The sequence below is a fragment of the Chiroxiphia lanceolata genome, chromosome 5 (genome assembly GCF_009829145.1).
Source record: "Chiroxiphia lanceolata isolate bChiLan1 chromosome 5, bChiLan1.pri, whole genome shotgun sequence".
NCBI lineage: Eukaryota > Metazoa > Chordata > Aves > Passeriformes > Pipridae > Chiroxiphia > Chiroxiphia lanceolata.
This window is the reverse complement of record NC_045641.1, coordinates 27,880,470-27,902,817: the sequence shown is the minus strand read 5'-3', so window position 1 is coordinate 27,902,817 and position 22,348 is coordinate 27,880,470. Positions and strand designations below refer to the sequence as shown.

The 22,348-nt window shown below is 36.0% G+C and overlaps 1 protein-coding gene across 1 annotated transcript in view; it reads right to left on the bottom strand.

Moving 5' to 3' along the window:
* The window catches only part of IMMP2L (inner mitochondrial membrane peptidase subunit 2), a 424,389-nt gene that overhangs the window by 86,538 nt on the left and 315,503 nt on the right, over positions 1-22,348 (bottom strand). Inside the window, exon 5 of the mRNA XM_032687891.1 lies at positions 2,740-2,842. Within this exon, the coding sequence (XP_032543782.1) occupies positions 2,740-2,842 (103 nt within the window). The remainder of the gene's footprint in view (positions 1-2,739; positions 2,843-22,348) is intronic.

The following is a 22,348-nucleotide window of genomic DNA, read 5'->3' as shown; positions in this document are numbered from 1 at the left end:
TTTTTGTAATATCAGTTAAGGTATTAATTTCATTCGAAAATATGACTAAGTAGAAAGGAAATATTAAACCTTTACAAATCTTAGTTGAAACATTTTCATTTTATTTACACACTTCAGGAAAATATTGGTCTATTCCTTAAAAATCTAATTTTAGTCCTATAAACCCATGCAATAACACAACATGACAGAATTTATTTTATGAAATGTTTATGAACTAAATAAAGATAATTTAATTTGCCCAGGTTTTACAGCCTAGAAATTCATATCTCTCCAAAGGTGCATCTGATTTAGAAATTGATTGGTATCAGGGTTTTTGCTTTACCAACCTAACCCATTAGGCCATTACACATATTGTTATTCTTCAAGAGAAAAAATTATTCTAACATCTGTTCTCAATCTGTTTTTTCATAATTTCCTTTTATGCCCCATGTAACTCATTAAGTTCATCTACAAAACATTACTGAGTCTACACTATAAATGTCTATAAATGTCTTTCTACTATAAGATCATATGAAAGCTGAAAAAATCATGTCCTACAACATAATCCACTAAAACCCCACTATTTTTAGTGAATGTTCTGATGAAAGAAAACACATCTAGTTTTAAAAGTCAGAATTGTGACACAGAGAATGTTTAACCTAATCTCTTAAATGATCTATATACTAATAAAGCAAGAAAAACATGTCCACATCTTACCATTGTGCTATCTGTTCCTTACGACTGCTGCAGTCTTATGAGAGAAAATTTTTTAAGAATGGCTTGAAGAAAATAATTTTAATCTTTTAATTCACTTGTGCGAGTGATCTCCAGAGTAAAGCACACAGAAGCGTAGAAAATATCCCAGTAACCTGAAATCTTACATATGCAGAATTGAAAAGAACCTAGAATACAGCATGTCCTTCTAAATACACTTTTAATTTTCTTCTACAGTTGAAAAATTTCTATATTTTGTTATTCTGAAGCTAGTTTCCAGCCCCGTGATCTCTTCTGCCCCTTCTGCCTGCATTCAATGATTGCTGTTCTAATTTAATTTCAGAGGAAAATACCTATTTACAGCTGACTTGCCCACAATGTATTCATCAAAGCAATATAAAGGTCATTCTTGCCCCAGAAAGATAAAGAATTCACTGTCAAAAACTGTACTACCAGCTCTCAAATGGTACAGCCATTGCTGTAAGAAAAGTGACATACCATCTGATGTTAGCTAACAACTGCTAACTAATGTGAGGTCAGAGCCTAGTGAAGGTGGTTTACTAATATTTATAAATAGCTGTGGATTAAGTCAAAATCTGATGGTATTTAGATTTAGCCCAACATGCTATCTCGCATGAAAACTGCATAGTGACTACCTTGAGGATTTTACCTTGTAAAAATTCCTGTGTGAGCTGCTGTAAATCTGAAACCAATGTCCAACTGCTAAAGTTTCTTTATGCTCTGAGTCTACATTGGCAATATATTTGTAAGTAAAAAGAAGACTAGTGGCTTTATGGCTAAGATTTATCTTGGGAACAAAGAGTGACAGAGAAAAGCCTACTAAAGGAGGAAAGAGATATCTGAATTAGATTCTACAGGAAAAAACTTCCAAAGCTAGATGTTAGAAATCTTAGAAAATAGTAGCAGGAAAATAATAATGAAAACCAGCAAGAAATACAAGCAAAAAATAAGTGAGACAAACCAAGAGTGGCACTGATATCGCACATTCCAAACCAATTTTGCATTTTTTCCTCAGAACAAATTATTTCAAGTTAATAATCGGGCTAAACTTCCAGAAGCCAGACAAACTCATAAAGTCCTTGTTGTTATTAATTCAATTAGAGTCCATGGGGTGACTTCTTTATGAAATAGATATGAGATGCATAAGGGTAGAAAATCCAACCTTGACAACTTCCCTGTGACAAATGGTGTTTTTTTAAAATAATATTGGAAGAATATTCTTTCTTAAAGGCATGTCAAAAACCTATATGTCGAATAGGGCTAAAAGGATTTGTATTTCCCCAGCAGAATACACAGCTTATGCAACTATTTCCTGCATTCTAGATTAAGTTAAAACAAGAACAAGAATCTATACAAAGTGTAACAAAACCAAAACCAAACCAAAACTAGAGTGCAGAGAAAGCATTTACTGATGAAAAGCATTTGTCCTGATGAACAAATGCACACTTTTACCAGTCAAGAAACAGATTTTGCAGGTTATGTTTTCTTTTCATTCTATATGAAAATGATCCTATGCAAAGAAAATTTAAGTATTTATTTTGGGGAAAGTTTTGAAATATCTGTACTATTTTCTAGAGACTAATTTACTAGTTAACACTTAGTAAGCACAATTATGGTTTCCTAATTCTTTATCCCAGCACTGGTGCTAAAGCAAGACCAAGCTCCCAGGAGGGTAACATTCCAAATTACATCAGCTGGCAACATGTCCTCAGGGAGCACCTGTCAGCTACAGGGAGTTGGTTTGCCCTCTGGATACTGTTACCGTGTATCCCTCCAAATCTAAAATCTTTACCACTTCTCTTTCCATGAGGTGAATTAAAAGAAGTCTTTATTCATTTTAGAATAGCTAAGAACAAACTCAATATCCACTGACCAAGATATTTTATAAAGTCTAGTAATTCTCAAAAAAATAATAAAACTACAATCACAATAAATTCACACTTGCCGTGTTTCACAAATGACCCAATAGACATATACAGCTTTTTAGTTGCAAAGTATAAAGTGACATATGGAGAATTAACTTACGGGACCAAAAGCATTGCTGTCAAAGCTGTGTCCATGGTGATCCCCTTCCACCCAAATATGACCATGTGGGACTTTCACATACTTCTTTTTGTATCCAATGGTTCTAAAGACAATTGAAAAAAAATGGTTAGTTAAAAAGAAAAACATTTAATGTTTTGTTAAGAAAATTCCCATATTTATGAGTTTGGAATTTGACCTTGCATACTACTCTACATCTGCTTAAAATAACAAACACCGAAATCCTTTATACTTCAGGAGTGTTACTCAAAATACATAACAATTTTTTATGAGCTAGTTGCACTATCAGGGCCTGTTTACTACCTTGTTTTGTCAGAAATCATATCACAACAAAGGAAGAAGAGACTTTTCAGTTAAATATAATTAAGGGATTATTACTTCTATCTCTGTAGTAATAAAATTTTGTACTTTCAGATTTTATCTCGGGTAAATACTAGTGAACATATATCGCAGTCACATAAAGATATTGTATGAAGAATGCTTTTCTTCTGTGGTAGTGTTAGATACTCATCAAAAATACTCTGGTGTATCTGAACAGGCCTCACATTGAGAGCTTATATTCCTGCAATGATTATGTCCTGGGGGTAGGATTTTGTCAGCTGTAACAAGCTAAACAGGATAAACTTAAAGAAAATCTCTAGAAGGCCAAGTGATAAAAAAAAATGACACTGATGATTCAAGCCATTCTCCACAGAAAATCATACTGCCTCAGCATGTCCCAATATTACAAAAATTACAAACTATAGATGAGTCCTAAAGCTGAGGTGTAGAGTATGTGAAATTCCTTTATTTAGTTCCCCAAGTAGCTGTCATTTTCATAATGCCAGTCTGCCTTCTACCACACGCTTTTGCTTTCTTTCAGATGGGACCTGTTATTCTGCAATCATTCATGCAAAGAAGTTGTTCTAGTTTAACCCCAGCTGGCAATTGTCACGCATGCTGAATTATTACCACGATGAAGCATTTACAAATGGGACTACGAATAGCGATATCTCTTATTTTGTTTAGAATAAACAAGTCTGTCCATAGATAGAAACAGACTTTTGATCTAGCTTGTTGCCTCCAGCTACTCATGGCTTTTCACTCTCTGGAAGATATGCCCTCAGAGCAGGAGGCAGAAGGAACATACTCTACCGAAAAATCAACTGGAGAGAGAAAAATCACCTTTACCGGGAGATTCAGCTGAACTGTGCAACAGCGCTGATCAGGAATGTTCACAAATCAAAATGAAAAAATTGCTTTTGTGAGGTTTCTTTTGCTTGGGGAGGAGGGTGAATATGTTCTAAGGACAAGCTAATTAATAATCTGGAGACCATGAAATATTAGATGAATAGGGAATCTTCAAAAGTTAATTTTATTAACTTTATTTGACTATATTAGTCAAGTAAAAATTAAAATTAGTTACTTTGCAAGTCACAAAATCTGACCAGTGCTTTTCCAAACAGCATTTTTTCTGGCAGCTAAAAGGATAAGCATGCCACTACTATATTCTAATGGAATTTTTTTCTGTACTTTCTTTGGAAGCTGAAAAAATAATAGTAGAAATTTGCAGAAAAAAAGACAGAGCTTCATTTTTTTTCCAGAACAGTTTCATATTACATATTATTCAAGACTAAAGTCCTAAACCATTCAAAATAAAAATATAAAACTGTCCTGATTTGGTAATTATATTATTTCTTAAAAAGAAATAGTAGTGCTATTTAATTATACTAAAACCCCAATTTATTACACACAAATCCTTTCTCTTTTTTTTCAGAAATATGGTATACAGTTTGGACAATGAAATTATGTTTTGAGACTCCATGCTTTGTCTTATTGATAGTTTCTTTTATAAAGTACCATATATTTTACTAGAAAAATGCTCTAAGATATAGGTTAAGTGTTGTTCATTAATTCATTAATTGTTTAGACACTTCTGAAAATTATTAAATAGATAAATTCCATCAGTGATAAAGGTGAACAATAGCTCAAAAAATGTTTCATTTTCTCTTTCATTCATCCTCTTGAATACATAAAATAAAGTTTTGTACCTTTACAGACTTCATGCTCAAGACTGAATTTCACCCAGAAAGGTGAAGGGATTTGAACGTTAATTCTGCTGACATGATTACCTTATAAATATCAGGAAAATTATACAGCAAATGCCACTCGGTGACTCCAGCTCAGATCAGAAAAAATCTCCTACCTACAAATAACTTCCTCTTGTATTATGATTAGGAAATCACTAACAGGAAGGGAAAAAAAATGGTTTTGCAATAACTATTTAGAAAGAAAATTGGAAAAAAAATTGGTCTACATGGATAGGTCTTGCAAAGGTTTTCAGAGACTCTGGGAAAATAGAAAGGCTTAACATAGGTGTATGGTGTGTTCTTTAAGGCCTAAAGCAAAAAGAAAAATATTACAGACTGCAGTAATTATCATTGGTTCTTTTTATTATTTCTACAACATAGTAAATACATGTTTCTTTTCTACTCTTGAAACAATCATGAAAAAGCAGAAAAAATACCACAATTATGCAAAAATAAAGTCTCTTATAGTGATTAAAAAGGAATTGTGTACAAATTCTCATAAAAATCAGATGATTGTACACCAGTAGCTTTTACTTAGAGGAAATAGAATTAAAATTCATAAAGTTAATAAACGTGTTAAGGTAATAAGGAAGAAAAAAGAAATGGAAAAGAAACAGAAGCAGCAGTTCTAATTACGTACTTTAGTAGACAGGAGTGATACCACATGGATAAAGCCCTCTGTAAATTCAGCAGTTAAATGTAAAAGGTTCTGTCATTTCATGTATGGATTATATAAATCATCTGATTTTTCCCACATGTAGGTTCAATAGAAAAAAAACCCCAAGATATATTATAAAAATAAGTACCTGCATACCTGTGAAGAAAAGATTAGCAAGAAAATCTATTTTCCTAAAACAAGTCCTTCAAAATGTTATTGTAGTATTTGCATAGGGCAGTTACCTAGGGAATTGAATGCTCTTTAGCAATACTCCTGCAAACACCATCTTGTAGAACATGAAATTTGAAAACAAATTTTTACTTGAGATTTTCACTGCATAAATTAATAAAGAAATGTAGCAATAAGCTCGTGCTACAGTAAACGCGATCATCTGTTACTTGATTTTGGTTTTAAATTTCAAGATAATTTCATTGTTGAATTACTCCACAACAGATCAATAAACTATTCCTGCAAGCAAACCAGGCTACTGGCTTTAGAAAGCTGTGTTTGGATCATGACAGTAGGTTATTTTTAATTACCATTGCAAAGACTATGTTGACTTTTTTTTTAAGAACAAAAAATCATAAACTTGCAGTTTTCTTTCCTATGAAGAAAGCAAAAATTGTTTCATAATCAAAATTAATCAGTTAGTAACACTGCCCCTCTCTCACACAAATCTTGCAGAAATTAATCTCTTGCCTAAATTGCAAGGAAGAGACCAATGTGTGTGCTACATTTGCAATATGGCTCTTGAGCTAAATGTACAAACTACCATTCACTCATTTCACTATCTAATCATTTTAGCTAGACATGCTGAAACAAAACTATTTTCCATCTTTTTGTGCAATCCTACAAAGCCAAACAACTAACACAAATCCACTTTGGAGATTTAGGACTATGTAAATAAATAACAGTTTTAAGTATAATGATATGTGAAAAAATAATACAATATAAAGGGAAAAAATACTTTGGAATGCTTCTAGCACTCTCCAACAATGACTGCAAAACCTAAAATCCTCAAACCAAATTTAAAGCACAATTAGCTCATCAGGACTTTACATCAACTCCTTGTAGGAGGTATTTGCTAGGAAGGAAATGCAGTCAATAATGTAACATATATTTGGAAAGTACTGTAAATCTCTGTTTTTCTTTCTTAGCTGAGCATCCTTAGACTCATTTGCCTGACTGACTGTTAGCTCTCACACATGAAGTTTTTAATTAAATTTAGGAGATGTCTGAATGAATTCTTAGGAGAACAATTGCTGTAAGTAATAGTTAACTTAGTATTTGTTAATTTCATATCTAGTTCATTAGCATGAGTTATAATTACTGTTCAATTGCTTAAACTTCATAAATAACTTCATAAATACTCTACTAATAAAGAGTATTCTTTCTTAAATTTACTGTCTTTGAAGAAAAAACAAATAAAGACAGCTTAACACCTCCCATTCTTCCCATTTAAAAGGTTTGCTTTAGCAATAACACAGGCAAAAACATTAAATTACACAGATTTTGATATATAGTATTCAAACAGTTGTTAATAACCATACTGGTATAACCATAAAAAGATAATTTCAGGTTTTAATGAAGTCTTTGACACATTAGTAATAATCATCTATGCTACTGTTGCTCAAACTGCCGTTGAACCTTCATTGGTTTAAGAAAAGGGTCTATCAGAGGTACAGTAATTTTCTTGTTTGGAACATAATGGAATCACATGTATCTTTTTAAACATTTTTACAAAAGTTAGTCTGAAAATCTGATTTACTTTTCTCTTAAATCTGAAGTACATTTTAAACCTTTGCTAAGTTTTTTTTTCTCCAGAATTTAATAGTTAACAGATGTACTTGTAGCTATCCTTGGCTGAGAAATAATTTCAATCTTGACAGTCAAAAATGAGCTCTATATGGTATTCTAACCACCTGCCCACAAGCAAGAAAAAAATCTGCTTTTTTAGGATGCGGCAGCAGTGCCAAAGCAAACAACTTGGCTCAGATAAGCTGGATGAGGATTGCCTTCAGTTTGATTTGACCTCGAGAAATCAGAAGGTCTCAGCAATTTGCATATCTTCGGCGGTCATGAGGGAACAGACACTGTACCTAATGTCCTTTTTGCAGAGAGAATAAAAAAAAACAAACTCTTTTGTAAAATGGGTAGTCTCTATCATACTTAAGAACAACTTGCTCCAAACAACATGAATTGTTGTACATGTTTATTGAGTTTGCATGGCCAGGTTTTGGTAGCAGCAGGGCTAAAGGGGTTGCTTCTGTGAGAAGCTCCTAGAACTTCCCCCGCGGCCAATGCAGCCACTGCCAGCTGACTCCAGGATGGACCCACCTTTGGCCAAGGCCAAGCCCATCAGTGATAACGACAAGGCCTCTGGGATAACAAATTTAAGGGGGAAAACTTGCAGTATAACAGCAGTTTCAAGTAACAAAGTGAGAATATATGTAACAATTCTGCAGACATCAGGGTTAGTGAAGAAGGAGGGGGAGGAGCTGTTTCAGGCGCAGGAGCTGAGGTTTCCCTGCAGCCCGTGGTGCAGACCATGGTGGAGCAGCTGTGCCCCTGCAGCCCATGGAGGACCGGTGGTGCAGAGACCCACCTGCAACCCGTGGAGGAGCCCCATGCTGGAGCAAGTAGATGCTTGAAGGAGGCTGTGACCACATGGGAAGCCTGCTCTGGAGCAGGCTCCTGGGAGGACCTGTGGCCACATGAAGAGAGGAGCTCGGGCTGGAGCGGGTTTTCTGGCAGGACTTCTGACCCCACAGGGGACCCACCCTGGAGCAGTCGGAAGGACTGCACCCCATAGAAGGGACCCACACTGGAGTAGTTCATGAAAAACTGCAGAGTGCAGGAAGGACTCACACTGGTGATGTTCAGGGAGGACTGTTTCCCATCAGATGAAGTAGGAGAAGAGTGTGAGGAGACCTCACCCTGAAGAAGAAGGAACAGCAGAAACATGATGAACTGACCACAGCCCTCATTCCACATCCTCCTGCACCACTGAGGGGGAGGAGGGAGAGAAAATATGAAGTTGAGGCCAGGAAGAAGGCAGGGGTGGGAGGAAGGTATTTTAAAGATTTTGTTTAATTTCTCATTATCCTACTCTGATTTGATTAGTAACAAAATATACTAATTTCCCCAAGTGGAGTCTCTTTTGCCTGTGACAGCAATGGCTGAATGATCTCTGTCTGTCCTTATCCTGACCCATGAGCCTTTTGTTCTATTTTCTCTCACCTGTGCAGCTGAGAAGGACAGTGATAGAGTGGCTTTGGTGGGCACTTGGCATCCAGCCAGGGTCAACCCACCACAATATGGAATTTTTCCTGTACATTCATCTTCATCAATTTCACAGAATGAAAAAAATAGCAAGCTATTCAACTTCAAGTGACAACCAGATCCCAAAACATGAACTTTACTGTAATATAACATGTAAGTTTTATTAGTAGCACTGCAGAAAATCTTCCCCATGACACTAAATCCCTTCCAGCTCCTAAGAAATCTCCTTTTTCACTTCCAACACACACATATGGCTATCTGTGTCTTTCTATTTTAAATCTTCCTTTACACATCCATAAAGACATAAAGGCAGGGTTATGTGTATGAAACAACTAAATATTTTTTTCTGAAGGCCAGTACAGATCTGAGAGTAAGTCAATAGGTTAGGGAATATTCTCCCATTTTGTGCAACTATTATCTTTTGCCTCAGAGCTGAAATGTGTTTTCCTTTTAAGCTGCAGATCCATCAGTTATTGAGAGGCCTGACTTCAAAAAGTGCATCCAAGCTCAGAACTTGGAAAGTTCTGGAGAAGCCCTTGTGCTTGGGATATTGCTTCATAAGTATTGCCTGATGTGATATATTGAGAAGGGAACTCCCAAAAGAAGACATACCAGAGTGATAAAAATGACAAAACCTGAAACAAGAGACTCCCATTCAGTGAGATTAGGAATAGCCATTATGAAGGCAGCGATTCCCTCTACCTAAAACTGGGAACATTTTTGATTATATTAACCCTGGTTTACATTTTACAATGAAAGATTTTGAAATCTCAAGAAAAATGAATACTAATTGACTAGTTTCCTCATTTGAAACTGAATTATGGGTACAAAACCACCCTCTTTTTTAATAAATAACCAAAGCATTAAAGCAAGCAAGATGCTGAACTGCAAATGTGATCTCCTTTTTCCCAGCTAAAGCATTCCTACCAAAGTGCACCAATGCAGGCTCCTATGACTCAGCAGTGCTAAGAATAAATAGAAATCTCTTATGGAAAGTACAGGAGATGTTTGTAGCTCTGCTTCATTAATTAGATAATTTCTCACAAAGCATGTCATTCTAAACAAAATAGTGATTTAGCTATAACTTGCTTTGCCAACATCTTCAAAATAGCAGTTAATCACTTTAAAAGCACACAGTATTCAGGAAAAATTACTGGTTTTGTGCATATTTATCCAAAATGCTAATATGATTGAAAGGACGAAGAATAAGCTAGGTCATCCACTAGAGATATTAGCCTCATTTCAAGCATGAAGTTCACTTGATAACACCCCATTTTATCAGACAGGGCACTGTAACAGAAAATAGACTAGAAATAATTATAAGAGAGAAAGGATGTGAAATCATCACTTGTGAGAATCACAGAATGTATTGGATCATTGCTTTGAGTAAAGGTATCCTTGATAGATCAATTTCTCAGCAAAGGATGCTAATCATAGCTCTGAATTCAGATATATTTGACCAAAACATACTAAAGACTTCAAATGCAAAAAGGAGTAATTGTTGTCTCTAACTTCCTTAATATCGCATAATTTCCCAGATAATTGCTCAAGTTTATGTTCAAGGCATATTTCAATGCAATTCATTTTTCTGTTGTTTCTTTATCCCTTTCTTTCCTGAATTTTCAAAATGTCCTCAAAACACCCTTAAGATTTTTAATGAGGAAGCAGGGAGCTGCTGCAGTTCTGTATGATCAATTGCCTTCATATATCTTTCTGGAGAAGTTTTTCATGATTTCCACCATTCACTAAGAATGTTTCCCAAAGCTATAATTTAATTTAATCTTCAGTGATAACGATACAAGTTGATAGCATTTCTAGAATTTGTTTTATTTTTCTTACGTACTCTACTCTGTGCTTTAAAGATATAGTATATATCTAGGGCCTAGGTTTTGCCCCTCTTGATACTTTTGCCAATATGCATTCACATAATGAAGGTCTGTTACACTGGCGCTGCCAAGCATTCTGCGAGTTAATTCAGAAAAAGCTACAGCTGCCAGAAGTTCTTTTGTACATCTTGTGAACTGTAGAGTTGTAGCAGCAGTACTAACCAGCAATGCCAGGCTATCTGGATTTTAAGAAAATAATTTCTCTTTGGGTAAAATTTCTTTGTATTCATTTGCAGTCCCTTTTTATGATTCCCATTTCCAGCTTTACATTGTCTTTCTGTATTTTTTTCAACTCATCCTACCTTCCTTCAGAAACTATGTAAAAGACCACTGTAGATCACCATGTACATAACAGCAGCACAGAAATTTCCCTATGTTCCTGAGAGTTTGGCTTACATAGTCAGGAGGCATGTGGCTACATGTGGCTACATGAAGCATTTAATATTGCTTGTCCCTGCAAAGTAGAACTAATTTTGCTCCCACTGCTATGAAAGATCAACAGTAGCTTCCCTCCCACAGATGACTTCATCCCTTTTTCACATAACATCTGTGAGTACTTTTGTTCTTGGGCCTTCTAACCTATTTCCTTGACATTGTGTGCCACTTTCTTTTCCCTGCATGTGTTTCATCTGTTCTAGCACTAGCAGCATTCTCATCTTATGATCCTTTCCACAGCAGCCCTCCTCAACCCATTCAGGAAAACACAATTTTGGTGAATTTTTAATGAAATTGTAGGTCACTTGTGCTAACCTATTTTTTTGAAATAACACATAGAACCTGGTCTTTTTTCTTTTTTGTTTCCTTTGGGTTTTTTTAAGAATAATTAAACCTATAGAAAAGTACTGCTAATGTGATACTGTGGAAAACCTGTTCAAGGACCATATTCCTTTCAAAGTCCATATATATCTTACATTACTACCTCTAACTGTACTTGAGAGTATTATTATTTAATATTATTAATTAATATTATAAATATTACTACATACTTTTGCAAAAATCTGTCACACCCATTTTAGATACTGAAACTACTGCATTCTTTTGCTCACCACATTCTCTTAGTCAGAAGAACAATAATTATATTCAGGATAAATTGCAAGAAATACAAAAGAGTGATTTTGTGTTGAAAAAAAAAGAGTAACACATAGTCTGTTGCATTACCTTCATTTAGGTGGCTAAATAACTTATTGTTTCAGGAGAAAGAAAACATAAAATATCTCATTTTTCTCTATGAGTCCCTCCTTTGTGAATCTGTCTGATCCCAAGCACCAACACTGTGCCCTTTCAAGTTAAGGTTATGAAAATTATTCAACTTTTTTTTTTATAAAAATCCCATTAATCAAATAAGTGTATCATTTCATTGCCTTCTCACATTTCCCTACTAGATTATATCGATAATTAACAGGACAGGTTTTTGCTATTATCATTAACAGCTATTAAAAATATCATATTATATCATATATTAGATGGGAATAATTTGTTAGATTAATTATCATTAGTTTAATTCTTTTACCAAGGTAAAAACTTCCTAGCTATGCTAGATCATGTAAGGGATATTACCAAACCCATTGTCAAATTGGAAATTTTATACGTGTAGGAATGGGAGGATAAATAAAAACCAAAAAGGTATTTCTATTAAAAAAAAAATCCTGCACTTCACATTCTCTTTTTATTAATACTGAGTCCGTTGAGAACATTTTAGCTCTTTCTAACACATGTAGAAATTTTCCTCTCAGTAATGCCTATGCCAGCTGAATAAAAAAGATCATCAAACTTTTTTCTAGATTAAAAGTTGTGGAACTTAAAAGTTGGCTCAGCAGCAAAACTGTAGACTGTAGAATCTGCAATTATTAAACAAAGCTCTCTATAAAATTCTTCCTGTTTGAACTCACTTTTTCTACTTACCCAATTCCTCTCCCTTAGCAGTTCTTGTGCCATTTCTTCTGCGACAGAAATTGTCAAGGGACAGGCTGTAGGCTGACCTTTGGTTACCTATCCAGTGTATTTTCTCAGCCTCAGGGTGGGCTATGCCAGTCTTTCAACAAATGTGCTCTCTGAGAGGAGGAGGAGATGTACGGGAGGGGAGGAGAAAAAACTGATTTTAAAATTCTTTGTATCCAAGAGGGGAAAATCATGGCATCTACTATCTTGGATAACCTTGCTGGCCCATTCCTCCCCTAAGGAAACACTGAATGAGGAATAATATTCTTGTTTTCAAAAAGTGATGATAGAGGCGGCCATAGCAGCAGTTTATTGGGCTAGAATTTGAAGCTCCTGTATTCTGATTCCTGAATTCTTTTCAGGTTAAACATAGAACCATAGAATCATAGAGTCATTCAGGTTGGAAAAGAGCTTTAAAATCTTTAGGTTTAAAAACCTAACATTGCCAAGTTCACCATTAAACCATGTCCCTATATGTCACATCTACACATCTTTTAGATACCTCAGCCAGTGTTGCAAACAGGCCAAAGTCTTCCCTCCAGAAGTCCAGAGTAGGTAAGGTTGTTTGAATCCCAAACACTAGACACAGGCAGAGGATGAAAAGAAATTACAGGCCCAGCTGTTGAGGTCAGAACATTGTGCATCCAGGGAAAACTATGCAATTAAGCAGAAAAACTTACTTACATAGAGGTGTCATTTCAGACTTCTGATGTAAGTATCCATTTTATAATACCATATTAGAACACATATTAGACAAACCCTTCTGGGTGATCACAAATCAAGCTTTTTCTCCTGCAGTAAGGGTGTGCTAACAACTGGACTAGAACCAGTCTCTCTTTTCTTTTTATGCCTGATCTTTTTTCTAATCTCTTCAATTAAATTTCATCCCCAACTTTCAATCCTTGACTCACCTCCTGGAGGTGAGCATGGGGACACCAGGTCACCATGAGCATGTTTAACAGCTTGGTGATTATGGCATTCTCCAGCAATATGAAAAAGCAGCATCAAACCCCAACTAGTCTTTACAAGAAGTTAGTTGTGCTTCTGATTGCATCTAATTTGGTGTTGGTGTTGCCTGCTAAACTCCATGGCACTTCTCTCCACATATAGCTGCTTATAATAAAGTATCAAGGAACTGCTGGAGTACCAGAACTCTGCTAGGACAGAAGTGGGAGTCATGGCAACAAGTCTTCATTTAGATGAGATTCAGATGGCCAACCACATCCTGGGCTGCATCAAAAGATGGATGGTCAACCAGCAGGTTAAGGGAAGCGATTCTTCCCCTCTACTCCGGTCTTGTAAGACCCCAGGTGGAGTACTGCAACCAGCTCTTGGGTCCCCAACACAAGAAAGACATGGACCTGTTGGAATGAATTCAGAGATGAGGCACAAAGTTGATCACAGGGCTGGAACACCTCTCCTATGAAGACAGGCTGAGAGAGTTGGGGCTGCTGAACCTGGAGAACAGAAGGCTCCGAGGAGGCCTCTCTGGTGAAAGTAGTCTTCCAGTACCTAAAGGGGCCTACAAGAAGTCTGGAAAGGCACTTTTCACAAGGTCACATGTAGTGATAGGACAAGAGGGAATGGCCTTAAACTGAAGGATGGTAGGTTTAGATTAGATATTAGTAAAAATTCTTTAGTGTGAGGGTGGTGAGGCACTGAACAAGTTATCCAGAGAGGTCATGGACTTCCTATCCCTGGAGGTGTTCAAGACCAGACTAGATGGGGCTCTGAGGAACCTCAGGTATGGGAAGGAACCCTGCTCATGGCAGCAGGGTTGGACTTAGATGATCTTTAAGGCCCCTTCCAACCATTCTATGGTTCTATGATTTTACTGAGTCCATGAAGCCTGAGAGAGGGCACTGGGCTATATAAATGAAAGTACTATTGAAGCAGTATTTATATAGAGAGAGAGACATTCAGTATGATCTAACCCATCCTTCCAAGACTGACAACATACTTGCTCACTGATGTAAAAGGGTCTTTCAAAATAGTCTATTTTAGTTATACTTTTTTTTTTTAGTTATCTATTCAGCAAGGACTCTAGAACAACATACTCAGGACGGAGAAAAAGTAAGATCCAAGACACTGTAGAGCTTATTTAATAAATAGTGAAGAGAGATTCTGCAGAGTTTCTCATGTCAGAATGGTATTTGCAACTGCTAAAAGAAGTTTTAACACATCACGGAGAACAATAACCCATCAGGGGTTTTTTGGAACATTGTAAGAAGATCAGAGTTGTGAATACCTGCCTCAGTGAAAATCAGATTCTTGTAGACCTGTGACTGCTGAAAGAGTTTGGCAATACCTCTGCCTAGCTCCAACTGTAAGATGATAACTTCCCACCCACACATCTCTCACACAGAACCTAATTACTATACTACCTTTGTTGCTTAGGACTAACCAAAGGTATTAAAATTACCTAATCTGCTTTAGGCAGCATATGCAAAATTTGAAACCCTTAATGAAGTAAGTGTTTTAAAGACGTTTTGTTGGTTTGGGTTGGGTTTTTTGGATTTATGAAAGGAGGAGAGTTGTTATTCTCTGTACAATGGAAGGCTGAAACTTCTCCTTTTATTAATGACTGCTAGGGAAAAATGCTAAGAAATGCCTTTTATCACTTTTCCTTTAAAAGTGTATTTTCTTTTTTAAATGATGCTACTATTAAAAAGGTAATTGAGAAGCTTACAAATAAGTAAATTATTAACTCTATTGATAAAGACATTATTATTTTTATGATACAAGTTATGGTTATGAGTTTTAAAACTCCCAAATATTTCAATTTTTTTCTTCAAATACGTAAGAAAGCTTATTTAATAATAATGAAGATGTATTAGAAATAAGGATACTTTCTGCTGAAAAAAAAATCTGAAAACCAATATAAAAGCACAGGCTTTGTCCTAATGGAACTCTGGTCATAATTTGGGAAATATAATGGAAACTAAAAACAATATGAAATTTCAAATAACATAATAAAAAACTTTCCTAAAATTTCAAAAATAGACTAAATGCAAGAAAGAAGTGGGTTAATTTTTATTTATTTCCCACAATCTCTATCTCTTGCAACAATAGCACTTGTCATGAAAGCTTGGTTTTGCTTTAAACTTCCCTGATTTTAATCTGAAAAACTTGCTTAAAAAGTCTAAAAAACAATAGGTTTCATATGGATTCTGTTAAAAGATATGAGCACATATATGTAGATCAGACTGCAGAAGAAACCTACTTTTGAATTGGTGATGCTCTTTCAGACTGAACTTTCAAATTACAGCTTTGCAAGACTGTTCGGCCTTTGGGGTTTCCCATCCCTTGTACAGGTAAAATGAAATTCAACTTCGGTTTAGATATCAACCTTATTGAAAAAGATATTTATATACAAGGAAAGCTAAAAAGACCTATAATGCTATCCGCAATTGCCAACAAATATTTTTTAAAAGAAATTTTGAGATGTGAATTTTTTTGAGCAGTATCAGTGTGCAGCATAGTAGAAATTACTACTGCTGAAATGCCTTGAAACATGATGAAAATAGTGGAAATCAATATATAAATGAAAAACAAAACATACAATTGTAATACAGACTTCCTTGAAGCAGTATTTAAATAACTTCAAAACAAACTTTCAAGAGAAACAAATAAGTCACTTTCAGCAGTCTTTATCATAGAACCCTTTCCAAAAATTGCATTTTAGATTGTAAAATATATTTTTTCCTGGCCAAATATATAATATAATGTGATTGGAGAGAGGTTTCATTCTTACTGTTATTGGGAAAAATCCAGTGAACTAAACAGAATAGTTTGCTTTTATAAAATGTTAAGTGTTTAGTGTCTTCTCCATCACAGCTACATGAACTGCTTGTGTTTTTTAGAAAAAAAACCCAGACTGCATGTTACAAGAAAAATTTTAGTGACCAGGGATGGGTTACAGCTTGTCCATAAAAAACATGACCTGAAAATGCATAACTGTTGCTGGACTAAATATTAGAAAGCAATGTGCTCAGTTTTCATCCATCCTGTCTTCAGCTCAACAAGTTATCTGGCATGGATCGCTGTGTCCCTGCTGACACTTGACAGTGCCACAGGTTCTCATTGAAAATGCTCACAGAGCACATGGCAGACTGATTTTGATGGCCTGCACATCTTATCTGCCCTGCTGTAGGGATCCTCCAAATCTTCCAAGAAGGATCCCACTACCGTATGTCAATAAGCCAAAGTTTAATAATAACATCTATTTGGGTCCTAGCATGTCCACCTTCCTCATAGTACAGGCACATGTGTACCCAGGTCCACCTGGAGAGCAGTGATGCATCAGATTTCATTTCCCTACTGTCCCCAAATCTCACTGCAGTGTCACATCCCAGGTAATTTTGGTCTAGAATAAAGACCTATGACCTTCCACAAACTGAAGCGTTGAAGCATTCACGTATTCAAGAATTATACAAGTTGAATTCAAAGTGTATCTATTCAAGATATTTTGTTCAAAAGTTCAGGCAAAGCAAGGTGGATAAAAGAGAAGTTTTGTTTGAAATGATGATACACACTGCTCCAAAGAGACCCCTGAAATAATTTCAAGTACTAGACATTACTGAATAGAAATACTGAATTAATACCCACAACTTTAGGTTTCAAATTTTAAAGAGTTCTCTCTAAGGACTTTTTTATAACTAAACTCACAGGTGCCTAATTCCATGATTTCGTCACAATTCTAATTAAACTCATTAAATAAATGATTTTGGTGCCTTCATACCCTACAGTTAGTACAAGCAAAGAATGTAGAGATTATAGCACACAATAGCTGATTTTAATTTTTAGCCAACTGTCTAAACATTTATGCAAGACTCAAGTTCTTCCTCCTATTTTTAATCTTAGCTGAAACTGAAAAATGAGAGAGAAAAAAGTCTGGTTTTCATATCTCAAGATACTATAACTTAAATACAGATGTGTGCATGAACATCTGAACATACACATGTTTATTCAGTGGGCTAGCGTAGTCATCTTGAGGAATCTCTGTGTTAGAAATTTTTTCTAATAGTTCCTTCCACTGAAGAAAATTCTTGTCTTGCACTACAACTCTGTGAAGCACTCACCAAGTGAGTAATCAGCCAGAGTGACTAGTGCTTTCTGTCTCTTTCTGCAACTGTATGATTACTTTAACATGAAAAAAAATATGAGCAAGAATTGAAGTATTTTTATTCTTCAAGGGATACATTTTCTAGGAGGTTTCTACAAGGAATTATTATTACTGAAATAAATTACAATTTGAAGCAAGCATCATGCAGACTCTTTTCTTATTATTAGATTCATAGCTAAACATAGATGTTATTTTTTCTTACTGTTTAAGTTTATGAAATCTAAAAAGCATTACTCATCATTAATCTTTTATGAAGAGTATAAAAAATGCCTTATTTCTGTGTCTGAGTAGCAGTCCATGTAGCCCAAAAGTCTGTCTCCAAATAATTGAAAAAGCAGACAGTGCCCAGATATGTTAGCCAGACTACTCTCCATGAGCCTTGAGATTTAATCTATCAGAGATGTTTGATTGTATGTTGCTATTTTTTTTAGTATCCACTTACTGATCTGTTATCCATGAATTTGCCTAAATCATTTTTATATTTGCTAATACTGTCTGCCTCCAAAATATCTTGGGGTAACAAATTCCAGAAGTTCACTACTTGCTGCACAGAGTACTTTCTTTCGTCTATTATAGACTAGTCTCCCAGGAGTCTCATCAAATGCCTCAGTTTCTATATTGTGGGATTTGGTGAACAGTTCAGTTCATTCACTACCTTGATAATGTTGTAAACCTTAGGTATTTCTCCCTTCATTCTTTGCATATCGATGATCTCTTCTGCTTTCATTTGTCATTGTTAGGCACCTGGTCCACCAACATTGGTTTTGGTTTTCTCTTTAACATTACTTTAAAATCGTGTGTTTAGAAGCAAGAATTGACAGCACCATTTAAGGGTTTTATACTCTTACACTGTTAGGCAGATATATATTTTGAATATTTTCTTAATTTTTTATCTTTGGAATTATAATTTAGATCTATGGAAATCTAATAAACAGAAATGCTTTATTTAGGAAAAGTCTAACACTTTTCAGAACAGCCTACCATTTGCCACATGAGCTCATACATAAACATTTTTTCTGGAAGAGCTTAGTTACATGCAGCCCAGTATTGGGCAATAGTAAAGAAGTGCTTCATGGAGCTTAAAAATATTTAGAAACCTGATCTTTGTTCCTAGGAGTCTACATTAATAATAGTTTAATTTTTTTCCACAACACTGGAATTTCATATTGCTTTGTTAAAAAGAAAACCCTGTAAAGAAGTAAAAAATATCAAACTGAAGATCCTAAAAGAAATAATCTGAATTACCTGCAAAAGGAAAGGGCACTGCCCTCATTAATACTTCCATAGCATTCGGTAACCTCACAGCATTGAGTCAACTGATATAATTACACTGGTGTATTTCTCGCATTCTCCTTCTCAAGTATATTTTCCTATTTAATGTTACTAAACCAAGAAAATGGTCATTCAATACTAATTCTTGAAAAAGCCCTCAGAATTATTCTTTGACCATTTTAAATATCAAGAGAGAACCTAATTCTGTGTCTGGCCATAACAGCAACTTCCTCATGTACTAGCAGGAACACAAGCATGCTGAATAGTCTATTGAGTCCTGTATTGTTAAGAAATACTTGGCAAGTAGGGGAATTTTTGTATTCCTTTTTTTGAGACACTAAGTGCTACAAAGGAAGTATTTCTGACTTTGCTTTACATAATCTTGCATTATGAGAGTGGAAAAAAATAGATCTTTTTGTATAGCAACAGAAAATCCCAGCATGCTGGTATTTTTGGAAATAGAAGTGTTATCAGCATGATCAGATGGTTCTAAATAACTGAGAGTACAGTGACAGGAAGCCAAAGAAAAGACTTCTAATCATAGTATCTGAGACTGACACAAACCCTCAAATTCTTATTTACAAACCACAGAAAAGAAGAAAAAAAATCAATTAAAATCATAGCTGTTTCTACTAACGATCACCAGGTGAAATTTATAATTTAGGATCAAAACACAACAAAGTATATGTTGCTACACATATTTTGACATTATGAATATCAGGCTCTGACTGCTTTAGCAAAGTGTAAGTCTTGGTTGTCAGCCAAAAGCTGAGCTACAGGAAAGAAGAAAAAAGGATCAACATGGCATGTATCACCACTTGAACATTACTCTGTGAAGTGGGTTTCTGTGGCTAGGTTTTGGTAGTGGGGGGGCCAGGGGGTGGTTCCTGTTAGAAGCTTCTAGAAGCTTCCCCTGTCTGGTGGAGCCAATGCCAGCCAGCTACAGGATGAGCTTCCTGCCGCTGGCCAAGGTCGAGCCCATCAGGAGTGATAGTTATGCCTCTGTGATAACATATTTAAGAAAAGAAGGTTGTTGCGCAGATGAAAATTCCAGCCAGGGAAGAGCAGAGTGAGAACATGTGAACAACAACATAGACAAGGTCAGTGGAGAAGGAGGGGGAGAAGGTGCTCCAGGCGACAGAACTGTGGCCCCTGCAGCCCGTGATGCAGCCCATGGTGGAGCAGCTGTGCCTCTGCAGCCCATGGAGGACCATCGAGATGCAGAGACCCACCTGCAGCCCATGGAGGAGCCCATGCTGGAGCAGGTGGATGCATGAAGGAGGCTGTGACCCTGCAGGAGGCCTAAGATGGAGCAGGGTCCTGCCAGGGACCTGCAGCCCATGGAGAGGGAAGCCCACACTGGAGCAGGTTTTTCCTGGGTAGGACTTGTGGCCCCTGTGGGGAACCCACGTCAGTACAGCTCATTTGTGAAGGACTGCACTCCATGGAGGAGTGACCCACGGGACAGCAGTTTGGGAAGAACTGTTGCCCGAGGGATGGACTCACACTGGACAGGTTTGTGAGGGACTCCACGGGAGCAGGGGAAGGACTCCTCTCCCTGAGCAGCGGTAGAAACAACAACTGACCGTAACCCCCGTTTCCAGTCTCCCTACACTGCTAGTGGGAAGGAGGTAGAGTTTGGAAGGAAGGAGGGTGGGAAGAAGGTGGTTTTAAGATTATTTTGCTTCTCACTCTTTTTCTCTGATCCTGTTAGTAATAAATTCAGATAATATCCCCACTTTGAGTCTGTTCTGCCTGTGATGGTGATCAGTAAGTGACCTCTCCCAGCTCTTAACTCATGAATCCTTTGCTGATTTGTTTCCTTCTCCTCTGTCCAGTTGCATAGGGGAGAGAGAGTGGCTTTTAGTGGGTACCTGGTGTCCAGCCATGGTCTGAAAATTGTCATTACTTTTTTCAATATACATTTCAAAATCAAAATTTTATAGGCACCATGAAAAGCAAAATGATTAAGACTTCAGTCCAATGTCTTGTAGAATTAATTTATTTAAAGATTTAAAATTTCAGTTTCAGATTATTGTCATCAGGTTCCATAGGTTGCTGACTCAAACCAGTAGAAAATATTTTTATGTTTCCATAGAAAGTCTTCTATTTCTTTTGAGAATTGCCTTCCCATTTGTTTAAGAATGAAAGGAAAAGCTAGTCATGAATAATACCCATAATCAAAATTTTGCCAAACCCAATATATGTTTTTAGTAGAAAATCATGTAGAAACTTGCATTTTCTGATGCAGATCCAAAAAACGCCTGAGTACCCAGGTGATTTCGGAGGGGAAAAAAATGAAGACCCATTCAATCTGAACAGTCTGCACTTCAAATGGATCTTTTGTTGAATAAAAAAATTGTCTGGGAAAAGAAAAAATATTTCCCCCTTTGAACCCCTTATTTTCAGCCAGCAATATGCCAATCAACCACAACTGAGCAGAAAAAAGTGACATTACAGAAAGGACTGGGGTGACCTGGATCAGTTCTTGTGTTCAGAGAAAATGTCCTTCAACCATAAACACCTGACAGGTATATGTGATGTACAAGAATGAATATATTTGATATAAAGGGAGAAGACTAAAACTAGAACTGATAAAACAGCGAGTTCAGTAAGTCGCAGCTGCCCATTATATGATAGTATGTATTTCCCCCAGCACTATTCTTGGGAAAGGGCCTTGATCTTTTCACACATGGGATAATCACTTAGAAGTTTGGGTTACTCATTCATTTTTTTCCATATGTGTCAAAAATGATAACACTTGTTCACTTTGCAATGTGGTCCAAACCAAAAAAAGGTTCCTCATATACTTGTCATTTTGTTCTGTAAAGAATATAATATAGTTGTAACATAACTTCTGCAAAGAAGACTTTACTATCCATATAGAGAAGCTGGCAAAAGATAGGGAAGAATGAGTATTATTATCCATGTTTAGTAGACTGACGTGTAATGAAGATGGGTAGGTTTGTGCAAGGCTGTTCAACACAACTGACTGTTAGACAAGACCCTATTTTCCTTATTTGATTGCTCATACTGTTTTATTTATAAAGATTGTTTGTAGCTGTAATTATTCTCTTTATTTTTCCTATAAGTACCTCTTGGTACTATAACACATTAAGAGAAAGTAATATGTAAACTCTGTTCTAATAGATTAGGTGTACAATACCCAGTCCCATCTTCTCGTGTTCATTCTTCAACACTGAAAGAAATCCCAGTTTTGTTTGAACCAGGAGCAATGGACCACAAAGAGAAAAACAGAAATACATAAATTAATGTGTTTCCATAGGCTTCTTCCTTCAAGGACCTATATGAGTGGATTTTCATTGTTTTTCCCCACAGGAGTGAAGGTAAATCACAACAG